Source organism: Trichomycterus rosablanca, chromosome 5 (assembly GCF_030014385.1).
Source record: "Trichomycterus rosablanca isolate fTriRos1 chromosome 5, fTriRos1.hap1, whole genome shotgun sequence".
NCBI lineage: Eukaryota > Metazoa > Chordata > Actinopteri > Siluriformes > Trichomycteridae > Trichomycterus > Trichomycterus rosablanca.
This window is the reverse complement of record NC_085992.1, coordinates 45473123-45496080: the sequence shown is the minus strand read 5'-3', so window position 1 is coordinate 45496080 and position 22958 is coordinate 45473123. Positions and strand designations below refer to the sequence as shown.

General features: G+C 42.7%; 1 protein-coding gene across 2 annotated transcripts in view; it reads right to left on the bottom strand.

The window, feature by feature from the left end:
* znf827 (zinc finger protein 827) overlaps positions 1-21930 on the bottom strand; it is a 171765-nt gene extending 149835 nt beyond the window's left edge. For both annotated transcript variants that reach the window (XM_062995273.1, XM_062995272.1), the window contains exon 1: positions 21696-21930. In XM_062995273.1, the coding sequence (XP_062851343.1) occupies positions 21696-21738 (43 nt within the window). In that variant the 5' untranslated portion in view covers positions 21739-21930. The remainder of the gene's footprint in view (positions 1-21695) is intronic.
* Between the last annotated feature and the right edge of the window lie 1028 nt (positions 21931-22958).

Below are 22958 nucleotides of genomic sequence, written 5' to 3'. Positions count from 1 at the left end.
GGTGTTATCGACCTGTCAGGCATCTACATACAGCACAGACATGACTGGCTGTGTCCTGGGGGGGAAGTGGCCGAAGCCCCGCAATGGACTGATGTGCTGTCTTGGGTGTTTTACTGCATTGCAGCGGACACGCTGCGTATAAAGCAGTGGTAAAACATGAAAATGAAAGATTGTCGAGTTTGAGAGAAACGTTGAGTTTAGGGGAGACGAGTTTAAGGAAAATGTTGAGTTTTGGGGAAATGTTGAGTTTTGGGGAAACGTTGAGTTTAAGGGAAATGTTGAGTTAAAGGGAAACGTTGAGTTTAGGGGAAACATTGAGTTTAAGGGAAATGTTGAGTTTAAGGGAAACGTCGAGTTAAAGGAAAACGTTGAGTTTAAGGGAAACGTCGAGTTTAGGAGAAATGTTGAGTTTAAGGGAAACGCTGAGTTTAGGGGAAATATTGACTTTAAGGAAAATGTTGCGTTAAAGGAAAACGCTGAGTTTAAGAGAAACGTTGAGTTTAAAGGAAAATGTTGAGTTTAAGAGAAACGTTGAGTTAAAGGAAAACGTTGATTTTACGGGAAACGTCGAGTTTAAGGGAAATGTTGAGTTTAAGGGAAACGTTGAGTTAAAGGAAAACTTTGATTTTACGGGAAACGTCGAGTTTAAGGGAAATGTTGAGTTTAAGGGAAACGTTGAGTTAAAGGAAAACTTTGATTTTACGGGAAACGTCGAGTTTAAGGGAAATGTTGAGTTTAGGGGAAACGAGTTTAAGGGAAACGTCGAGTTAAAGGAAAACGTTGAGTTTAAGGGAAACGTCGAGTTTAGGAGAAATGTTGAGTTTAAGGGAAACGATGAGTTTAAGGGTACAAATTTCTCGACAAAGGGCGTTGAGTTTTAAACATTTTTAGTTTAGGGACATTAAGTTACCAGGTATGACTGTATATCATCTCCACCTATTGGCTGTGCTAAATGAACCTCTGCTCTGTTTTTATTTCTTATCCATGTGATCAGCCCAATCAGAACGATGGAATAAAATCATGTTGTTTAGGTTTAGCAGAACTTGATACTCGATGTTAAATATGTAACACATTTATTATTTGTAAAGCCTCTAAACTTGAACATTCTGCAGGATTTAGTGTGGACCTGAAGCTAAAGGTTTTATATTAACTGCCTCACCTTTAACTGACTTTAACTTGGCCTCTGTGCCCTCCTGCACGCTTTATTCACACCATGCAGAAAAAAAACATGTGCGTAAGTTTTAAAAGTCAGGTTAAGCTGTAAGCTTTAGGTTGTTTTCTCTGCATCCTGACCATCTGAAGCTCAAGTTTATTACATCGTGGGTTCAGTTCAAGCAGCTCAGCTTTGATCCACGATGTAAGAGAATGTAATATGTGACTGGATAAATATATGACGATATTTTCGCAGAAACTATTTAAATCATTTACATTTAATGTTTTATAGGTTGGGACCTTATATTTCATGGACCTTTGTTTAAAAAATCATGGATTTTATGGATTTTTAAAATAGTGCCACATTTCACAGCAGTCATTAAAATACACTGATAAACGATAGAATTAAAGGAAGATACAACACACAACACAGCTACCTTAATGGTTGAATGTAAACCTAGAACATCCAGTGACAGTGTGAGCCTTCATGTTTTGTCTCAAAAACAAAAATTCTCATCCATGTTGTGACACCCCCTTGCCTTGATTAAAGAACTGGTTGGGAGTTTTCCAAACTCAGTTACCCGAGTCGTGTTTTTACACTTCAACATCTGAGACATTTTGACTAACTGATTGGTAAATCAATTGTTGTAGGATTGCTAGGACCGCCTTGTAGTGCAAATTAACCAGTAAACATGAGGCATTTGAACATTACACAAATTAAAAATGTTACATTGCTAAACACAAACCTTCAATTTGGAATTTTACAGCAAATGGCAAATTATATGGGAAACGGCTCATTTCGAGGTCCGTGACAAGATTTTCAAAGCCATAGATCAAGGAAAGAATTAAACAAGAATTAAAACAATTTTACCTGGATGATTGTTCAGTACGAGCAGTAGTGAAGCACTAGGTAAATGTGCAATACAGTGATTAAACTGACAATAATAAGAATAATAGCAACGTTTACTTTTAATCTCCTATTATGTCCTGCGCACTGAACATGACATTAAATTTGCACGATCCTGCAATGATGAGGCCCTACAGCAACATTCCCAAAATCAGTAGTTGGTACATGAAGTGTGAGCATTTGAAACCAAATATTCAAACCAACCTTAGTGAACACATGCCACGTTAAAATATTAAACATACTCCATGTAGAATAAATAAAGTAATGTTTTCATTACATTTTCATCTTATACCACAGTTTAATTCTAGTCCAGCTTTCCCACAATCACTGGGTTCAATGCAGTAACACAGTAACAACAGGACGCCAATCCATCGTGGGGCCGTAGCCATCAACCATCCCCTCTCAGATGTGATCAATCATACGTACATACAGAGCACAATTTACTAGGGCTGGCACCAATCCGATACTCGGTATCTGTATCGGTCCGATATTGGCCCAAATCACTGGATCGGATATCGGAAGGAAAAAAACATTTAATCCGATCTGATACCGTTGCTTAATGTAAATAACACTTAATGTAAATAACACTTAATGTAAATAAGGCCATTGTTTGTGTTTAAAACAAATAACACACGAAAATACGTTCCAACAGAGTACTGTTTATTGCCACTCACGCTTGATGACATCATTAACATGTGCCACTGATCGAAAACTCATCCGCAACAGCCATTCAAAAATTAAAACACATTGTTCTACTTAACCTTTTAGCATTTTTAAAAATCATCTACTACTGCCACATCTAAAAACACTGTTTAAACAATAAAAATCCCTTTAGAAATGATAAATCGCTCACCTGAGATAAATAACCTATCTTGTCCTGGCTTGGAGATCTCTCACATCCTCAATGATTAATCCATAAGTGTTATGAAATAAAACAAACTACTCCGTTTCCTGTTTAGCCACAGGCGTCCTCTTCAAAATCCAGCAGGGTTTAATAATAAGCGCACTTTCGTTTTTAATAATCTAAAAACATGACAGAACTTTAACAGAAAATCTCAACCAAACTCTGTGTCAATTCTAATTGGTCCATCATGTTTGATTGACATCCCCATCTTTCAATTGTAGACACTTTTGTTAAACAAGCCAAAAATGCTGCTAAATGTTCTGTGTGTAAAAGTTCAAATAATAACAGCAGTTTTGGATAAGTGTGATGTTGTAGGTTCTGTATTTATTCCTTTAGAATATTAGTTTCACAGTCTGAGCATTGTTATTTAGATAGCTAGTTTAACCATGGTGCATTGAGACATGTATTATTACTGCTTAGTAGTTTGAGAGGAGAAATGACGGTATCGGATTGGTATCGGTATCGGCAGATACTCAATTTGCAGTATCGATATCGGACATAAAAAAGTGGTATTGAGCCAGCCCTACAATTTATTGCTGCGTCATCTGAGCCAACATTGATATTTTGATTGAAACTGGTGCTGTGGATATTACACATCAGTGGCATGTAAGGAAATTCATGCTAAAATTTGATTCAGAAATTTGACCCTGTCAGCGCACATGCACCAGGTCAACACAGCACACAGCATGTTCCCCCCGATACTACTTTATACAGAATTCTGTGTGATTCTGTCAAAAACGAAGTGAAAAAATGAGAGCCATGAGATGGTAAAAGCCAGAGTGGTTCACACTGTAGAACTACAATCCAGATAAAGGTTTTCTATTTACCTGTCTACAGAGGGCATGAAGTCTCACCTTGGCCTCAGTGCCCTCTTGCATGCTTTCGACATGGAATGCAGAGAAAAACAGGTTTGTACTCTGGTTTATTTAAAGAACTACACCAGTGGCCTGTACTTCTACTGCCGTACACTTTTGTTCAACCAGGTTCTGCGTCACACAGGCGTTAATGAATCGTGAGGTTAAGAAGAGCTCCCAGCAAATAATAAAAATGAAATTATAACATGCAACATGACAGAGACAAGAACATGGTTAAAGAACCTGCAGAAGTCTTGGAATAAAATCTTGTGCATTTTTAACAGTGTTTGTGACGGTGGATGTACAAAGTCATTCAAAAGAAAAAACGACTTGGTTTCTGTGTGTCAGATACAGACGCCTGACTGGCTGATAGCACCACTGAGTATTCGAACCCTGGATCCCCGAGCAGTGAGCTAACGGTTAAGGGAAACGTTGAGTTTAAGGGAAACGTTAAGTTTAGGGGAAACGTTAAGTTTAGGGGAAATGTTGAGTTTGGGGGGAACGTTGAGTTTATAGGAAACTATGAGCTTAAGGGAGTTGTTGAGTTTAAGGCAAACGTCGAGTTTAAGGGAAACATTGAAATTAGGGGAAATATTGAGCTTAGGGGAAACGTCGAGTTTAAGAGAAATGTCGAGTTTAGGAAAAACGTTGAGTTTAGGGGAAACATTGAGTTTAGGGGAAACTATGAGCTTAAGGGAAATGATGAGTTTAAGGGAAACGTGGAGTTTAATAAAAACTTCAAGTTTAAGAAAAATGTTGATTTTAGGGGAAACGATGAGTTTAAGGGAAACGTTGAGTTTAGGGAAACGTTGAGTTCAGGGGAAACGTTGAGTTTAAGGGAAACAGTTTATTCAAAGCTAAAAAAAAATTAGAACTCATCACGCATAACATGTTCCCAGTATAGCCAGTAACGTTTGGTGATTTTTTTAGATCAGAAACGGCTGGTTAATCCTAAAAACAAAACATTTCTTCTTCAGACCAATAAATAAGAACCAACACAACACCTCCGTCTGTATCATACAGGGAGAAACAACTTCAACTCAACTCCCAAAAATCAATGTTACCATCTAATCTAGAAGGTCTATAATTTTTTATTAAAGAGGAACTCTGGGGAATATAGTTGAGTTCATATCCTGCTCAATACAGACACAATCATGTCACTGGTTCAGTTTCTGTAGTTTTTTCTCTCTGATGGTTTTAAGGTTTAGATTTTTTTCTAAGCGTCGGTGCTGCGCAGCCTTTTCAAAGATCAAAAATAGATAAGGGTGTTTGTTCATCTCTCTATTCAGTTAAAAACAGTTCAAATACAAGATCATTCACCTATTTAACCACATAAGCTTGAGAATCCAGCAGCATTTGTGGATGTTGTTGATCTATGGCTTACACTTATCCACAGTAACAATCTGTGTTTACTGCCAGGGGCAATTCTTTTATCATACAGTAAATAGTAAAGTACTATAAAGTAAATAGTAAAGTACCTATCCTGCATTACACTGAGGAGCTAAAGGTTTTGGGCTCTAAAGATATCAGAAGTATGCTTGAAAGAAAAAGATTAAAAAGTTAAGGCATTTAAACCCAACAACAAAACAGAGGATGAAAGTGAGAACAGAGGATAGGGTGGAGGAGAGGGGAGGGTGCATGACAGAATGGAGAAGAGGATAGAGGAGAGGATGGAGAGGACAGAAAAGAGGATTGGGGAGAGTATAAAGGACACGGTGGAAAAGATGAGAGAGGATGGAGATAATAAAGGATGAAGGAAAGGATGAAGGAGAGGATGGAGGAGTGGATGAAGGAGAGGATGGAGGAGTGGATGGAGCAGAGGATGGATGAGAGGATGAAGGAGTGTATGGAGAAGAAGATGGAGACTTTTTTTTACTTTTTACACTTCTTTATTTAAACCAATCTTTTCAGTACATCTGAACCACTCTATCATATTAAAACACTTCGAAATTAGTCAATGTGTAAAAATAAAAGGCATTTGTAAAATAAAAAGATCCTCTTTGGCTTAACTGAAATCGAGAGTGAAGCAGAGCTCTTCATCATTAACTGAGCACACCGCTTCCTCACAGCACCACACTTCTTTAAAAGTCTCCAGGTTTTTCTTACTTTTATAAAACTTAAAATCAATTAAAATCCTTGATCTCACCAGTCTTGATAAAATCCTCGTGGCTTCACAGTCCATACCAGTCACCACCTTATTCTTACCACTAATATATATTGCCATTTTTGCCTTCCCAAGAATGAAGTTGAGCAACTGACATTCTGACTTTTTTCTTTTGACATATTTAAAACCAAGGATAAAAGTCTGGATAGTAAAAGTCACATTAAAATACCTAAAAACATTCTTTAAAACCTCAAACAAGGGATGCAGCCTAAAACAGTCCATAAAAGCATGAAACACTGTTTAAAGATGAAGGAGAGGATGAAGAAAAGGATGAAGAAGAGGATGGATGAGAGGATGAAGGAAAGGATGGAGGAGTGGATGAAGGAGAAGATTAAAGAGAGGATGGAGGAGTGGATGAAGAAAAGGATGAAGAAGAGGATGGATGAGAGGATGGATGAGAGAATGAAGAAAAGGATGGAGGAGTGGATGAAGGAGAGGATGAAAGAGAGGATGGAGGAGTGGATGAAGGAGAGGATGAAAGAGAGGATGGAGGAGTGGATGAAGGAGAGGATGAAAGAGAGGATGGAGGAGTGGATGGAGGAGAGGATGAAGGAGAGGATGAAAGAGAGGATGGAGGAGTGGATGAAGGAGAGGATGAAAGAGAGGATGGAGGAGTGGATGAAGGAGAGGATGAAAGAGAGGATGGAGGAGTGGATGGAGGAGAGGATGAAGGAGAGGATGAAAGAGAGGATGGAGAAGTGGATGAAGGAGAGGATGAAAGAGAGGATGGAGGAGTGGATGAAGGAGAGGATGAAAGAGAGGATGGAGGAGTGGATGAAGGAGAGGATGGAGGAGTGGATGAAGGAGAGGATGAAAGAGAGGATGGAGGAGTGGATGGAGGAGAGGATGAAGGAAAGGATAAAGGAGAGGATGAAGGAGAGGATGGAGGAGTGGATGAAGGAGAGGATGAAGGAAAGGATGAAAGAGAGGATGGAGGAGTGGATGAAGGAGAGGATGAAAGAGAGGATGGAGGAGTGGATGAAGGAGAGGATGAAAGAGAGGATGGAGGAGTGGATGGAGGAGAGGATGAAGGAAAGGATAAAGAAGAGGATGAAGGAGAGGATGGAGGAGAGGATAAAGGAGAGGATGGAGGAGAGGATGAAGGAGAGGATGGAGGAGAGGATGGATGAGAGGATGAAGGAGTGGATGAAGGAGAGGATGAAAGAGAGGATGGAGGAGTGGATGAAGGAGAGGATGAAAGAGAGGATGGAGGAGTGGATGAAGGAGAGGATGAAAGAGAGGATGGAGGAGTGGATGAAGGAGAGGATGAAGGAAAGGATAAAGGAGAGGATGGAGGAGAAGATGAAGGAGATGATGAAGGAGAGGATGGAGGAGTGGATGAAGGAGAGGATGGAGGGGTGGATGAAGGAGAGGATGGAGGAGAGGATGAAGGAGAGGATGGAGGAGAGGATGGAGGAGTGGATGAAGGAGAGGATGGAGGAGAGGATGAAGGAGAGGATGGAGGAGAGGATGGAGGAGTGGATGAAGGAGAGGATGGAGCAGAGGATGAAAGAGAGGATGGAGGAGTGGATGGAGGAGTGGATGAAGGAGATGTTGAAGAAGAGGATGGAGGAGTGGATGGAGGAGTGGATGAAGTAGTGCATGAAGGAGAGGATGGAGGAGTGGATGGAGGAGAGGATGAAGGAGAGGATGGAGGAGTGGATGGAGAAGAGGATGAAGGAGAGGATGGAGGAGTGGATGAAGGAGTGGATGAAGGAGAGGACGCAGGAGTGGATGGAGGAGAGTGTGAACTCATTGCTGCTTTCAGACTGTATTTTTACAGTCCTTTTTTGGAGGAGTGGATGAAGGAGAGGATGAAGGAGAGGATGAAGGAGAGGATGGAGGAGAGGATGAAGGAGAGGATGGAGGAGTGGATGGAGGAGAGGATGAAGGAGTGGATGGAGGAGTGGATGGAGGAAAGAGTGAACTCATTGCTGCTTTCAGCACTATTGAAACAGGCAGTCTTGGTGTTTCCCTCAGCCATGAGGACTGAAAGCTCTCCCTCAGGAGAACTTCCTCTGTGCTGTGATCTGGTGGCCTGGTGGTTTGGTGCTGCTGCACTTTTAGTGTGTTGTGACATCATATTTCAGTGCTTCTTCCTGTTTAGATCCATTAGGGATCCACTGAAAGCTGAGAACGTGAAGCAGGAGGAGTGAAACCAAAGTGATGCTTCTTCACTTCAGTCAATAACTGACTGATCAATGATTTCTCTCCTCCACCCTCAAACTCTTCTCCATCATCTCCTCCACCCTCACCTCCACCCCTACCTCTGTCCTCTTCTTCACCCTCACCTCCACACTTACCTCTGTCCTCTTCTTCACCCTCACCTCCACCCTCACCTCTGTCCTCTTCTTCATCCTCACCTCCACCTTCACCTCTGTTCTCTCCTCCACCCTCACCTGCAAACTCTTCTCCATCCTCTCCTCTGTCCTCGTCCTCCCCCAGCCTCTGTCCTCTCCCTCACCTCTGTCCTCTTCTTCACCCTCACCTCCACCCTCACCTCTGTCCTCTTCTTCATCCTCACCTCCACCTTCACCTCTGTTCTCTCCTCCACCCTCACCTGCAAACTCTTCTCCATCCTCTCCTCTGTCCTCGTCCTCCCCCAGCCTCTGTCCTCTCCCTCACCTCTGTCCTCTTCTTCACCCTCACCTCCACCCTCACCTCTGCCCTCTTCTTTATCCTCACCTCCACCTTCACCTCTGTTCTCTCCTCCACCCTCACCTGCAAACTCTTCTCCATCCTCTCCTCTGTCCTTGTCCTCTCCCTCACCTCTGTCCTCTTCTTCACCCTCACCTCCACCCTCACCTCTGCCCTCTTCTTTATCCTCACCTCCACCTTCACCTCTGTTCTCTCCTCCACCCTCACCTGCAAACTCTTCTCCATCCTCTCCTCTGTCCTTGTCCTCCCACAGCCTCTGTCCTCTCCCTCACCTCTGTCCTCTTCTTCACCCTCACCTCCACCCTCACCTGTCCTCTCCTCCACCGTTACCTGCAAACTCTTCTCCATCCTCTCCTCTGTCCTCATCCTCCCCCAGCCTCTGTCCTCTCCCTCACCTCTGTCCTCTTCTTCACCCTCACCTGTCCTCTCCTCCAACCTCACCTGCAAACTCTTCTCCATCCTCTGTCCTCTCCTCCACCGTGAGTTACCGTGGCCTGTTTGCTTTGAACGTCTGCTGCAGAATGGCATCATGGTCTCACTTTTAATACCTTTTCCTACTTGTATGGCTCTCATGCAACTTCATGGGCAGTACAGAGTACAGTACTGGATTTATACGTGTACCATATTGCACTGTTGGGAACCGTTCAGTGTTCATATGGATAAACATTTGGATACTGGAGTTGAGTACTGGAGCTGTTTTACGCTGCAGTAATGTAAAACAGTAACATTAAGATACATATCAGGACCAGATCTAGTTTAGCATAATTGTACACAATGAACATCCGTAGCTAGCAGTTAATTACTGCTAAATATGCTAATCAATGTGCTGCTGCTAACTTTGAGCTACAATGAATAGAATTAATTAAAATAACATCGTCAGCAGAGTCTGTGGTTTTCATACTGGTGGAATATAATGTTTTACACAGATCCACACGTGCACGCTCTGGATTCTGAGGCACGTGAGACCTTCAGATTAACTACTAATTACAAATTAATTATTAGCTGCTGGAAAGGAATTTAAAATTTTAGCTTTTTAACACCAGTGTGAATCGAGCAATGTCTTTTCTGAGGATTATCAGTTAATTAATGTATCACTAACATCCTTAGCTGCAATAATCCTGCACTAGTTGCTTCTTCTAAACCTGATCGGAGCTGGCAACCAGTCACAGGCCAGAATCTCTGCATGGAACATGTGACGTGTAAATGAACCCAATGACAGTGAATTCAAGTATTTACATTTACAGCATTTAGCAAACGCTTTTATGCAAAGCTACTTCCATTTATGACTGAATAACATACAAGCAATTGAGGGGTTAAGGTTCTTGCTCAGGGGTTTCACAATAGTAACTTAGCGACAGCTGGGATTTAACCAGCAACCTTCTGATCACTAGTCCAGTACTGCTAAACTACCACTGCCCTGTTTTGACCAGGTATTTGACAAAGACAATAAAAACATGTTAGTTACTTATTTACTAACACGTGTATATGTATACACTGATCACCTCCTTGTTTCTACACTCACTGTCCATTTTATCAGCTCCACTTACCATATAGAAGCACTTTGTAGTTCTACAATTACTGACTGTAGTCCATCTGTTTCTCTGCATTCTTTGTTATTTTATATTCTTTCATGTTGTTCTTTAATGGTCAGGACCCCCACAGGACCACTACAGAGCAGGTATTATTTAGGTGGTGGATCATTCTCAGTGGTGGTGTGTGTTGTGCTGGTATGAGTGGATCAGACACAGCAGTGCTGCTGGAGTTTTTAAACACCTCACTGTCACTGCTGGACTGAGAATGGTCCACCAACCAAAAATATCCATCCAACAGCACCCCATGAGCAGCATCCTGTGACCACTGATGAAGGTCTAGAACAGGGGTCGGCAACCTTTTTTGTACTCCGTGCCGATTGAAAAAAATAGGTTGAAGATGAAGTACTAAGTGTGCCATGGAATACGTCATATAATACAAACTGTTGCTATGTATGTGACATAAACCAATTAATCAGTTAATTAATCTTACATGTCAGTGTGATCCTTGTCCCTGACTCTCTGCAAAGATGATCCATCTGTGGTGTATATGAGGTGAACTTACTGGCTTAAATTTTTTGAAGAACACTCGTCTGTTTCTTGTACCTTGAAATTGCTCGTTTGATTGATTCCATTTTGTCAGCATCATCCTTAAATGAGCTTTGGTGCTTTGTCTCAAAATGGCAGCGCACACTTGAGGTCTTGTTGAATTGAACAAACATCCACTTTTATATAGCCATGCTATACCACATTTTGCACAAAACTCAAAAGCTGACTCACTTCTGACACCTTGATTAACTTTAACTAGCATAAATTACTCAACCTTAACTGGCCATAGGTGGAGGCAGTTAAGGTGGAGTAATTTATGGTTGTTAAGGTTAATCAAGGTGTCGGGAGTGAGCATATGGCATAGGGTGTAAGGACGGATCCAACTAATAAGGCGCAACCCTGAGCATGAAATACATTTTTTACTCTTACCAAAGAGAGTGCCACACAAACGTGCTTCAAGTGCCAGCTTTGGCACGCGTGCCATAGGTTGCTGACCCCTGGTCTAGAAGATGACCAACTCAGCAGCAGCAGTAGATGAGCGATCGTCTCTGACTTTACATCTACAAGGTGGACCAACTAGGTAGGAGTGTCTAATAGAGTGGACAGTGAGTGGACACTGTATTTAAAAACTCCAGCAGCGCTGCTGTGTCTGATCCACTCATACCAGCACAACACACACTAACACACCACCACCATGTCAGTGTCACTGCAGTGCTGAGAATGATCCACCACCTAAATAATACCTGCTCTGTGGTGGTCCTGACGATTGAAGAACAGCATGAAAGCAGGCTAAAGAGTATGTAGAGAAACAGATGGACTACAGTCAGTAATTGTAGAGCTACAAAGTGCTCCTATATGGTAAAAGGAGCTGATAAAATGGACAGTGAGTGTAGAAACAAGGAGGTGGTTTTAATGTTATGGCTGATTGAGAATAAAAATGAGAATAATGGAGCACTGACATCCAAAGACGTCTATCATACACAGAGAAGCGTATCACAATATAAATATACCACAACATTATTATATAGTCTTATCTAAATCTAGTCCTATTATTTAGTCTTATCTAGATCTAGTATCTAGTCCTATTCATAACCTCACACACCACAAAGACAGGGCAGTTCTGGAGATTCTCACTAATAACACTGTGGCCCAAAACACACTATATGGGTGTTTGTTTACTGTTTGTTTATTAGGATTTTAACGTCATGTTTTACACTCTTTGGTTACATCCACGACAGAAACGATAGTTACTCTTTACACAAAATTCATCAGTTTAAGATTTTAATGCCAAACACAGTCATGGACAATTTAGTGTCTCCAATTCACCTCACTTGCATGTTTTTGGACTGTGGGTGGAAACCGGAGCACCCAGAGGAAACCCACGCAGACACGGGGAGAACATGCAAACTCCACACAGAAAGGATCCGGACCGCCCCGCCTGGGGACCGAACCCAGGACCTTCTTGCTGTGAGGCGACAGTGCTACCCACTTAGCCACCGTGCCGCCCCCTCAATCCCGGTCTCAAACAGATCAAATAAGGAAGGTTCACTTCAGAGGGAAGCATGGGGGCGTAAATGGACAACTAGATGCCACACAGCTCATGGGTCTTTAAAACTTGGGTTTGAACCTTGACTTTTCTTGACTTCTTGATTTCGCCCTAGGTGTAAGTGAATAAGTGAATGTGTAAGTGTGTCATGCTCTGTGATGGACTGATGTCCTGCTCTCTTTCTACCACGACCTTGATCGAGATAAAGTGGTTAGTAACAGTAAATAATGGAGTTCTGATCAAATCCATGCTTTCCTAGACAGTCTGGTAGTTGCATGTGCCCTCTAGCGACCAGCATGTGAAACTGCAGCTTTTCACCAGCTGATAAAAGCACAATCTCAGCGTCCTGCTAGACAGGGTCAACAAATGAACAAGCAAACTGCCAAAAACCAGCACAGGCGAGAACCAACGTCTAGCTCAAGATGTCTGGAAATGTGCGTGCCTGTTTTCCTCTTGTTCTTTGTCTCATCGATTCTGTTTTTGCCTGCAGTGTAATAAAAGCAGAGTAAAAAGGGGTGTATAGAGGAGCCCATGAAGAGGGGTAGCACTGGCTACGTGAGATCTGTCTGACCTGAGAACTAATGTGACACACCAAATTATCTTGATGAGTTATGTGGCCAAAATAACACAAATAAAATGTCTATGTTTGTTTTAAAATACTGTATCTTGTCTTGTGCTTTTAAACAGCGGTGAAGCTAAATAAAGAGGATGTGAATCCAGGGTCAAATGTCAGAGTAACAATAACCAGTGCCACTATAGATACAGTATGATCAAAAATCGCCACAAACATTGACACCCAAAAGTGAAAAAAAAACAAAAGCTGAGTGCAAACTGATTCAAATATTGTAGCTTAGTAAAAAAAATAGAAAGGTAATCTGGTTACCTTGAACAATCATGACATTTGGTTGTGACCAAAATTTCATCTGATCAGAATGCTTCTATTCAAACATTTGGAACGCTGGAATAATCCCATGATCATGCCAGTCCCAGTTAATCAGATACAGTAGAAAAATTGGTACTTCCAGCAATGAAGCCCAAAGTGACGGAAAAACTGCTTCTTATTTGGACAACTAGGTGCCACACAATTGTAATTGTATGGTGCAAGTTTGTGTGTGTGTGTGTGTGCACTAGGATTGTCGAAAATGTTGTCGTTTTAGGAGGGTGGTGCCCAGGGTAGCACTGACCATTCCTGACCATCCCTGATTAAACTGATTTAAAAAGTAAATAGGGTGGCACGGTGGCTTAGTGGGTAGCACTGTCGCCTCACAGCAAGAAGGTCCTGGGTTCGATCCCCAGGCGGGGAGGTCCGTGTACCATGTTCTCCCTGTGTCTGCGTGGGTTTTCTCCGGGAGCTTCAGTTTCCTCCCACAGTCCAAAAACATGCAGCCAGGTTCATTGGAGACACTGAATTGGCCTATAAGTGAATGGGTGTGTGTATGTGTATGTGTATGTGTGTCTGCCCTGCGATGGACTGGCGTCCTGTCCAGGGTGTTACTGTGTGCCTTGCGCCCATTGAAAAGCTGGGATAGGCTCCAGCACCCCCCCGTGACCCTAACTGGATAAGCGGTTAAGAAAATTAATGAATGAATGAATAAAAGGTAAATATTGAGTCAGCGAGGGTGGGTCCAAAAGAACACCACCCTCTGAGGAAGACCTTGTCCGTGTCTGATTTTATTGTAATTATCCAATTATTATTATTATTAATTATACTAATATATATATATAGTTATATAATATATTAATATTAATATATATTAATATTATTACTGATATTATATTATTATTATGTTGTATTAACTATTATAGTTTATTTATTCTAGATACTATTACGTTATAACTATTATTATTATTTAGTCATTACTGTTTTATTATTATATTGTTTTATTATAGTGTAACAAATATTATTATTTATTCTGGATATTATTCTTATTTTTATTATTTTTTTATTATAATTAAATATACAGTTCTTTAATTGGCACTGCCACACAATGACCTAGAGTCAGTTACCACATCTGTGCAAATAAGGCACTCAAAATAATGCAGACAACAAATGACAAGTAAAAACTTCACACAACCCATTTCGTACACACCACTTCACAAGTAAGCTGATTACAATGCTTTTCTCAGGTCATCTAAAATAACATCACGCCTAAAATAACACTGGTCATCCTTTTACCACCCCAGTATTCTGATCCAGAAATGCCTCTAACATACAGAGACACCTGAAGACAATAACTGTACCAGTTTCCCACCAAAAATATCAAAACAATGTTTGTGCAGTAACGTCCAGACATTGGGGTCTGATTCGTCATTCTTGGTGCCACCTCAGAATTTTTGCTAATTAGGATGTGTCCACCAAGCTGTGGTTTAAAAAAACCTTGATTGTTTGTTTATTGAACACAGTCATGGGCAATTTTGTATCTCCAATTCACCTCACTTGCATGTCTTTGGACTGTGGGAGGAAACCGGAGCACCCGGAGGAAACCCGCGCAGACACCTGGGGATCGAACCCAGGACCTTCTTGCTGTGAGGTGACAATGCTACCCACTTAGCCACCGTGCCTCCCAAAAAACCCTTGAAGATGCTCTTATGATCATCATGCCATAAACATACAAAAGCAGAGTGGAGTTTTAATATGGAACAATGACAGCTGTAGCTCTAGTAGATATTAATCAGCACGGCAGGGGCAGCAGGCAGACATCTAACCTTGGGTGCCATCCTAAATGTTTTAATGAATCTTAGTATCTGAAACAAATTTTACAAAGTATGTTTGATGCAATTTGGACCCAATAAAAGTCAAGATTTAAGAGGCTTTACTGTCATTTTAGCAAGCACATATTGAAATGGAACAATGTTCTTCCAGGATAACAAAGAACACACGTGCAAACAGAACAATAATAAACAGTGCAGATAGAAAACAGTGTAACAAATACAAGGCGCATTTTCTAACCGAAAAAAATGAAGGGGACGGGACCAAAAACACAAGTGTGTTGTTAGGTAGTATGTGGTACTGAGGTAAACAAATAAATGTAAAGTAAGAAAATGAATATACAACATATTTTGATAGATATCGCTGGGCAAACACACTGGATCTTGATTATTTGGACCCTCTATACAGGCCTTAGTCACCCCACACACATAGGTCTAGTATGATTAGCTAGTTTTGTGCGATGACATACAATAAAAAGAAAAAAATACACACTTTGGAACAGGACTGCAAACTGCTTTTAACTAATAACTGAACATTATTAGGTTAACTGGTCAACTAATAACAATATTTACATTAAAATGTTCTGCATTTAGCAGACGCTTCTATCCAAAGCAACTTATGATTATCATTGAATATAATGTGAGCAACTGAGGGTTGAAAGCTTTCCTCAGGGGCAACTCGGTGGAGATGGGGCTTGAACCAGCAACCTTCGGATTATTAGTCAAGTACCACGCTGAGCCACCACTGAACCCACTGAACATAAAACGTCACAGAGCTTCACATCAACACGTCTTTATGATTTATTTAATAAATTAATGCTGCTTATTTAATAATATGTAGCAGTGATGTAGAACAGTAATATGAACGTAAACACTGAGCAGAACCAGTTCATTAGCAAACAGTTCCTTACAAGTGCTAACTAAACATGCTAATCATAATAAAAAGAGATGTTCATTATTAAAATAATATAAATGAATAAAAAAGCGTTTCTGTTCTGAATGGATCAGCAGCGCTTTTTTATCTGGCCCATGAGCACTGAGGGTGAGTCTCATATCAGGGCTCTTAGCATGTGTGTGTAAAGATCAGCTTTGCTCTCAGTGTTCGAATCAAACGTCAGCTGTTGGAAATAAACTGAAATGTCACTATTAACCAACTGCATTAATCAAACAATGACTTATTTCATGGTTATTGGTTAACAAGTTCACTAACACACCTTTCTTGGAAGCCACCCTAAAATTCCGGCTGATTAAGATGCTTTAATGCAACCATTAGGTACAGTTTACAGGTCTAGAACTGCTATTGATAAGCAATGTCACCTGGAGTAAGAAAAGATACAGGGACAAAAACGTTTTCTAATAATGGAATCAACTACCCTTGACCTATAACCTTGTGCCACATCCAAATTAGAAATACACAGACCAAAAGTGTGTGCCTAACCCTCCAAATTATTAAGTGAAGGTGTTCAGTCCAATTGCTGTTTCAGTGCACTTGTGCACAAAGTGAAGTTCACAAAGACACATTGTTTGATAAGTTCAGTAAGCAACTCCACAGGCCTGCAGAAAGCCCTAACTCTAACCGCACCAAACACATCTGTGATGAATTGGAATGTCCACTGGGAGCCGGGCCTTCTCAAATCACACAGCACAGTGCATAAACTCAAATGCTTTAACTATATGACTCCAAAATCCCACAGACACACTCCAAAATCTTGTGGAACTCTGGTACAGCCAAACGGGGGAAAGAAGACAACTCAGTATTAATGCCTGTGCTTTTGGAATGGGACGTCCAGCAAACTCAACATAGGGAGTTTGATTTAGCAATCTAGACTTTATGAAATTGACATTCGCCCCCTTTTTACCACCCCAAAATACAGGATAACGTGTAAGAGTGACACCTGGATTGAGAGGGATTCCAGTGCCTATTTGGTGACCAAATTAACAAAATAAAATGTTTACAGCTGTGCTGTATGGTGGTACAGTGTGTAGCGCTGTCGCCTCACAGCAAGAAGGGTCCCGGCCGGGCAGTCTGGGTCCTTTCTGTGTGGAGTTTGCATGTTCACCCTGTGTCTGCATGGGTTTCCTCCATGTGCTCCAGTTTCCTCTCACGTTGCAAGTCCAGTAGCATGCAGTAGGGTTAACTGGAGATATTAAATATTGACCTAAGTGTGTGTGTGTGTGTGTGTGTGTGTGTGTGTCTGCCTGTTGATGAACTGGCATCCTGTCAGAATTGTTACCTGTGTTTCACCCAATGAAACAGACCCACTGTGACCCTGACCAGGATAAAGCAGTGGTACAACAGACAATAAATGAATGAATGAATTCAATGTTTACAGAAGGGTTTTGCATGTGAGGCTGTTTGCACCACCTCACTCTGGCCGCAGACTGACCTGTCCACTTCTTATTCACCGGTCAGCAGGAAGGGCTCATGCAGCTTTATCATGTATGAAGTGCCACACTAATCGTCATGTGAGTCCCTTCAGATAGGAGAAACCCTTGTGCAACCTCCCACCCACAGACACTGCCCACTGTGTCTGCTGGACGCCCGGTCAGGTCGGTGTAACAGCTGAGATTCGAACCAGGATGTCAGCTGTGGTTGCCTAGCATAATAGATCGTTGTGGCACCTGAGCGCCGTCTGAAAACATCTGTACTGTACTGTACTGATGTTTCTGTGTTTATGCATTTTGGACCAAGCCCCCCATGACCTTGGCCACTTCTTCCTCACCCTAGTGTACAATATATTTAGACCTGAAGTTTATAACTATGAAACAATACCTGTGCCTATCAGGCTCGCCAAAGCATTAATTTACTCGGATATAAATTTTTACTAACCCAATTCATCCTGGTCAGGGTTACAGTGGGACCGGTGCCACCTAAAAACACCAGCAAACACACATTTACACTTTCCACATCTAGGTGTAATTTACAGCACTCTATTCACATGCTTCGGAGGAAACTGAAGTACCCGGAGACGTTGGGAGAACATACCAAAGTGCTGACAGCCAGTGACAGGAGGTGAGGAGGAAACCAACAATATGTTGCAATAAAGAGGTGCACGTGTAAGGTGCACGTGTGACACCACCCCCTGGACCCCCCTCTGACCTCTGAGTAGATATACTATGTCCACTATATGACCAAAAGTATTTGGACACCTGACCATAAGCTTGTTACACGTCTCATTTAAAAAAAGAATACTATTAAAACAGAGTGACCGCTATGTGATCGTTTCAGTTCGAAGTATGTCTCTGGGAATTTGTGCTCATTCGGTCAAAACGAGCATTTGTATGGCTGGGCACTGATGTTGGTCAAGAAATCCACGATTGATGTTCCAGTTCATTTCAAAGCTGTTCAGTAGGGCTGAGGTCAGAGCTGAGGTCGAGCTCTTCTTCATGCATTTATAAAGCTTGCTTTGTGCACAGGGGCACAGTCATGTGGAAACAGGAAGGGGCCTTCCCTAAACAAATTTGAATTTTACATATGGTGGCAACTGTTGAGGCTGAAACACATGAATTAATTCATTCATCATTAGAAGGGGTGTCCCATTACTTTTGTCTATATAGTGTACCTATGGCACTGGGCATCCAGGGGTGCACAGTGTAGGGTGGGTGCCTCACAGCAATACAGGTCCTGGGTTCCTCAGGACTCCAGTACTTTGGTATCTTCTCCCTAGGTGTCAGTGATTGAGTGAGTGAGTGAGTCTGCACCGCCCTGTGATACATCTGTCCAGATGTTCTCCTGCCTTAAGTCCAGTGTTTTCTGCTGGCACCTGGCCCACTGCAACTCTGACCAGGATGAAGCTCAGTGTTTCTGGGTGGCGCCAAATGCAGCGTGACCCTGACCAGGATGAATTGACAAGTGATCCTCGCCTCTGATAAAGTTCTGCAAGGATTATTGGCATGTTCTCCTAATGTCTGGGACGGTTTCCTCGGGGTGCCTTAAGTCCAGTGTTTTCTGATGGCACCTGGCCCACTGCAACTCTGACCAGGATAAAGAGGGTTAAATAATCGATTACTCGGTAAGCAGGTTCCTAAGATGACATCTGCCAACCTGTCTCAACTAAATGCATTCTTGACCCCATCGAATGACCTCGACCACCCTGACCACCCTTGGGCTACTCCCTGTCCTCCAAGTGAGCACACAAGCTTTGTAGCTCTAGAGCTGAGCGCCAGAGGGTTGCAGCGGGTGCGTAAGAAGTTTAGCATGAACAAAGGCATGCAGAAGGTGGATTTACAACTCTAAATCACCACTAGGTCCAAGTGAGTATGTGAATAGACCCTGAGATGGTCTTGCACTCATTGTTTCTGGGTGGTGCCAAATGCAGCGCGACCCTGACCAGGATGAAGTGACCAGTGATTCTCGCCTCAGTAAAGTTCTCGCCAGTGATAAAGTTCTGCAAGGATTGTTGGCATGTTCTCCTAACGTCTGGGATGGTTTCCTAGGAGTGCTGGGCAGGCGATTTCTAATAGCTGTGCGTGAGAGTAAGCATGCTTGTGAGAATGAATGTGTTGTCCTTTGATAGACTGGTGGGTTGGACCCACCACAACCCTGACCAGAATGAAGTGACCAGAGATTCTCACCAGTGATAAAGTTCTGCGAGGATTATTGGCATGTTCTCCTAATGTCTGGGATGGATTCCTAAGAGTGTTGGACAGGTCATTTCTAATAGCTGTGCATGTGAGTAAGCATGCTTGTGAGAGTGAATGTGTTGTCATTTGATAGACTGGTGGGTTGGACCCACTGCGACCCTGACCAGGATGAAGCAACCAGTGATTAAGTTCTGCAAGGATTGTTGGCATGTTCTCCTAACGTCTGGGATGGTTTCCTAGGAGTGCTCGACAGGTCATTTCTAATAGCTGTGCGTGTGAGTGGGCATGCTTGTGAGAATGAATGTGTCGTCCTTTGATAGACTGGTGGGTTGGACCCATCGTGACCCTGACCAGAATGAAGTGACCAGTGATTCTCACCAGTGATAAAGTTCTGTGAGGATTATTGGCATGTTCTCCTAATGTCTGGGATGGTTTCCTAAGAGTGCTGGACAGCTCATTTCTAATAGCTGTGCGTGAGTAAGCATGCCTGTGAGAATGAATGTGTCTCCCTTTGATAGACTGGTGGGTTGGACCCACCGCGGCCCTGACCAAGATGAAGTGACCAATGATTCTCACCAGTGATAAACTTCTGCTAGAATTATTGGCATGTTCTCTTACTGTCTGGGATGGATTCCTCAGAGTGCTCCAGTTTTCTGATGGACAAGCTATTTCTAATAGCTGTGCATGTAAGTGTGCTTGTCGTCCTTCGATGGGTTGGACCCACTGCGACCCTGACCAGGATGAAGTGACCAGTGATTCTCGCCAGTGATAAAGTTCTGCAAGGATTATTGGCATGTTCTCCTAATGTCTGGAATGGTTTCCTATGAGTGCTGGACAGGCAATTTGTAATAGCTGTGTGTGTAAATGTGTCGTCCTTTGATAGACTGATGGGTTGGACCCACCGCGACCCTGACCAGGATGAAGTGACCAGTAATTCTCGCCAGTGATAAAGTTCTGCGAAGATTATTGGCATGTTCTCCTACTGTCTGGAATGGTTTCCTATGAGTGCTGGACAGGCAATTTGTAATAGCTGTGTGTGTGCTTGTCGTCCTTTGATAAACTGATGGGTTGGACCCACCGCGACATTGACCAGGATGAAGTGACCAGTGATTCTTGCCAGTTATAAAGATCTGCGAGGATTATTGGCATGTTCTCCTAATGTCTGGAATGGATTCCTAGAAGTGATGGACAGGCAATTTGTAATAGCTGTGCGTGTGAGTGTGCTTGTCGTCCTTTGACAGACTGATGGGTTGGACCCACCGTGACCCTGACCAGGACGAAGTGACAAGTGATTCTCGCCAGTGATAAGGTTCTGCAAGGATTATTGGCATGTTCTCCTAATGTCTGGAATGGATTCCTAGAAGTGCTGGACAGGCAATTTGTAATAGCTGTGCGTGTGAGTGTGCTTGTCGTCCTTTGACAGACTGATGGGTTGGACCCACCGCGACACTGATCAGGACGACGCGCTCAGAGAAACTGCATCCCACGCACTGACACGCAATGTCACCTGAAGTGTGAAAAATATACCTGTGCAAAAAACAATGACGCAAACAAAAGTTGCGCAAAAAAAGTTGTGCAAAGATGTAAGTTGCACGCGTGTGTGTGAGTGTGTGTAGTGTGTAAGTAAGTGTGTGTATTGTGTGTGAGTGTGTGTTTAAAAAAATGGAAGTAGTGTGCTAACGTTAGATAGCGCTGTAGCTTAAGGAGGAGGAGGGACCGAGCTGAGTGCGCCTCGTCTGATCCGACTGACCCTTGCGTTTTTTTTTAATCGAGTCTCGATTCTTGGGTACCACGCAAAATATACGCGCTAATGACAAAAGCGCAACCGAGTCATGCAACACACACACACGGACACACGTACACAAACACGCACATACACACGCATAGACAAGAGATACGACCGGAGCGGTAACGGCGCAACCTTTAGGCGGAATGGGACCTTTCCGTGGCTGGTTAAAGGCAGCCCTCTCGCCAACAACATGGCTGCCCTAGCACAGACCTTAAAACATACCAGGGGGGAGAGATAAAGCCGCACCGTTGCGCCCTTTTTTGCGCTTTTTCTTGCGGCCGCGCTCACCTTTCCCCCCGCGCCGCTAGAACAGGGTTAAAAAAGCGGACAGAAAATAGAAGCGCACTCACGCGAAGGAAGGCGCTTGGGTTGCTCCTGTTTCCTCCTGGGCATTTTTACCCCCTTCTTCTGCTCCTTCTGGTCCTACTGTAGCTTTCTGTACCCTCTCACATTCTCGCTCCTCTTTCCCTCCGCGGTCAGGCGCCAAAACACAGAAGCTCCTCCGCCATGGAAATGGAAGGCGCGGGCTCGACAGCGGTGGCGGCGGCGGCGGCGGCGGTGGTGGTGTTGCACCTGGCCGTCTCCTCCGCTCCGACTCTTGAGAGTGTGTGTGTGTGTATGTGTGTGTGTGTGTGCGCGCTAGAGCAGGAGGAGGTGCTGTTGTTGTACTCTTGCCTATGGCCGCGCTCCTCCGACTGTGTGTGTGTGAGCGTGTGCGCGCGCCCCTAACTAACACTAATGCAGGGATCAAAGGCCAGCAACAGCACACACAGAGAACGAGCGCGGGCGCGCGAACACGAGCACGCGCGCTCAGCCGCGAGAACGCGCTCTTACACATACAGTACGCGGAGATGCGTGGCCAGGGAACAAGGTGGACCGAACCTGAGTAAGGGGTGTGTGTGTCCCATACACACACACACACACACACACACTAACTGATCGTTATTACTACCTCATTACTGTAAACATTATAATTTTTATTGTTATTATTTTGCACTGTTTTTATTATTATTTTATTCTATTTTATATTTTGTGCACATGTAACTGTTTTGTATATATTTGTTCTTTCCTATTGTTATTTTTATTATTTCTCTTTAACTTGCTTTGGCAATACGAATGTCCTTATTTGTCATGCCAATAAAGCTTCTTTTGAGTTTGAGTGTGTGTGTGTGTGTGTGTGTGTGTGTGATGGGGGGGGGGGGCAATGCAATCGTAACTAATTTTATATTATTATTATTAATATGAAAGAAAGAAAGAAAGAAAGAAAGAAAGAAAGAAAGAAAGAAAGAAAGAAAGATAGAAAGAAAGAAAGAAAGAAAGCATAAACATTTTTATATTTACAAAAGTTAAACCACTTTTTAACAGAAGAGACACAGACCACAGAGATTTTATTACTTGAATTTGAACTTTATGTCTTTAAAATGATGCACTTTTTAGGGAAAACCACAGCAGATCTGAGCCCACATCAGATTTGGCACAGTGTTTATGCCGGATGCCCTTCCAGGCATGGGACGTCACTGAAAGTGCTCTAATAAATGGATCTCCCAATGGTTTGGCTGTTTCAGCCTCCCCCCAAACATTAGGCAATCATGTAAATGCAGATGCCCAACCGG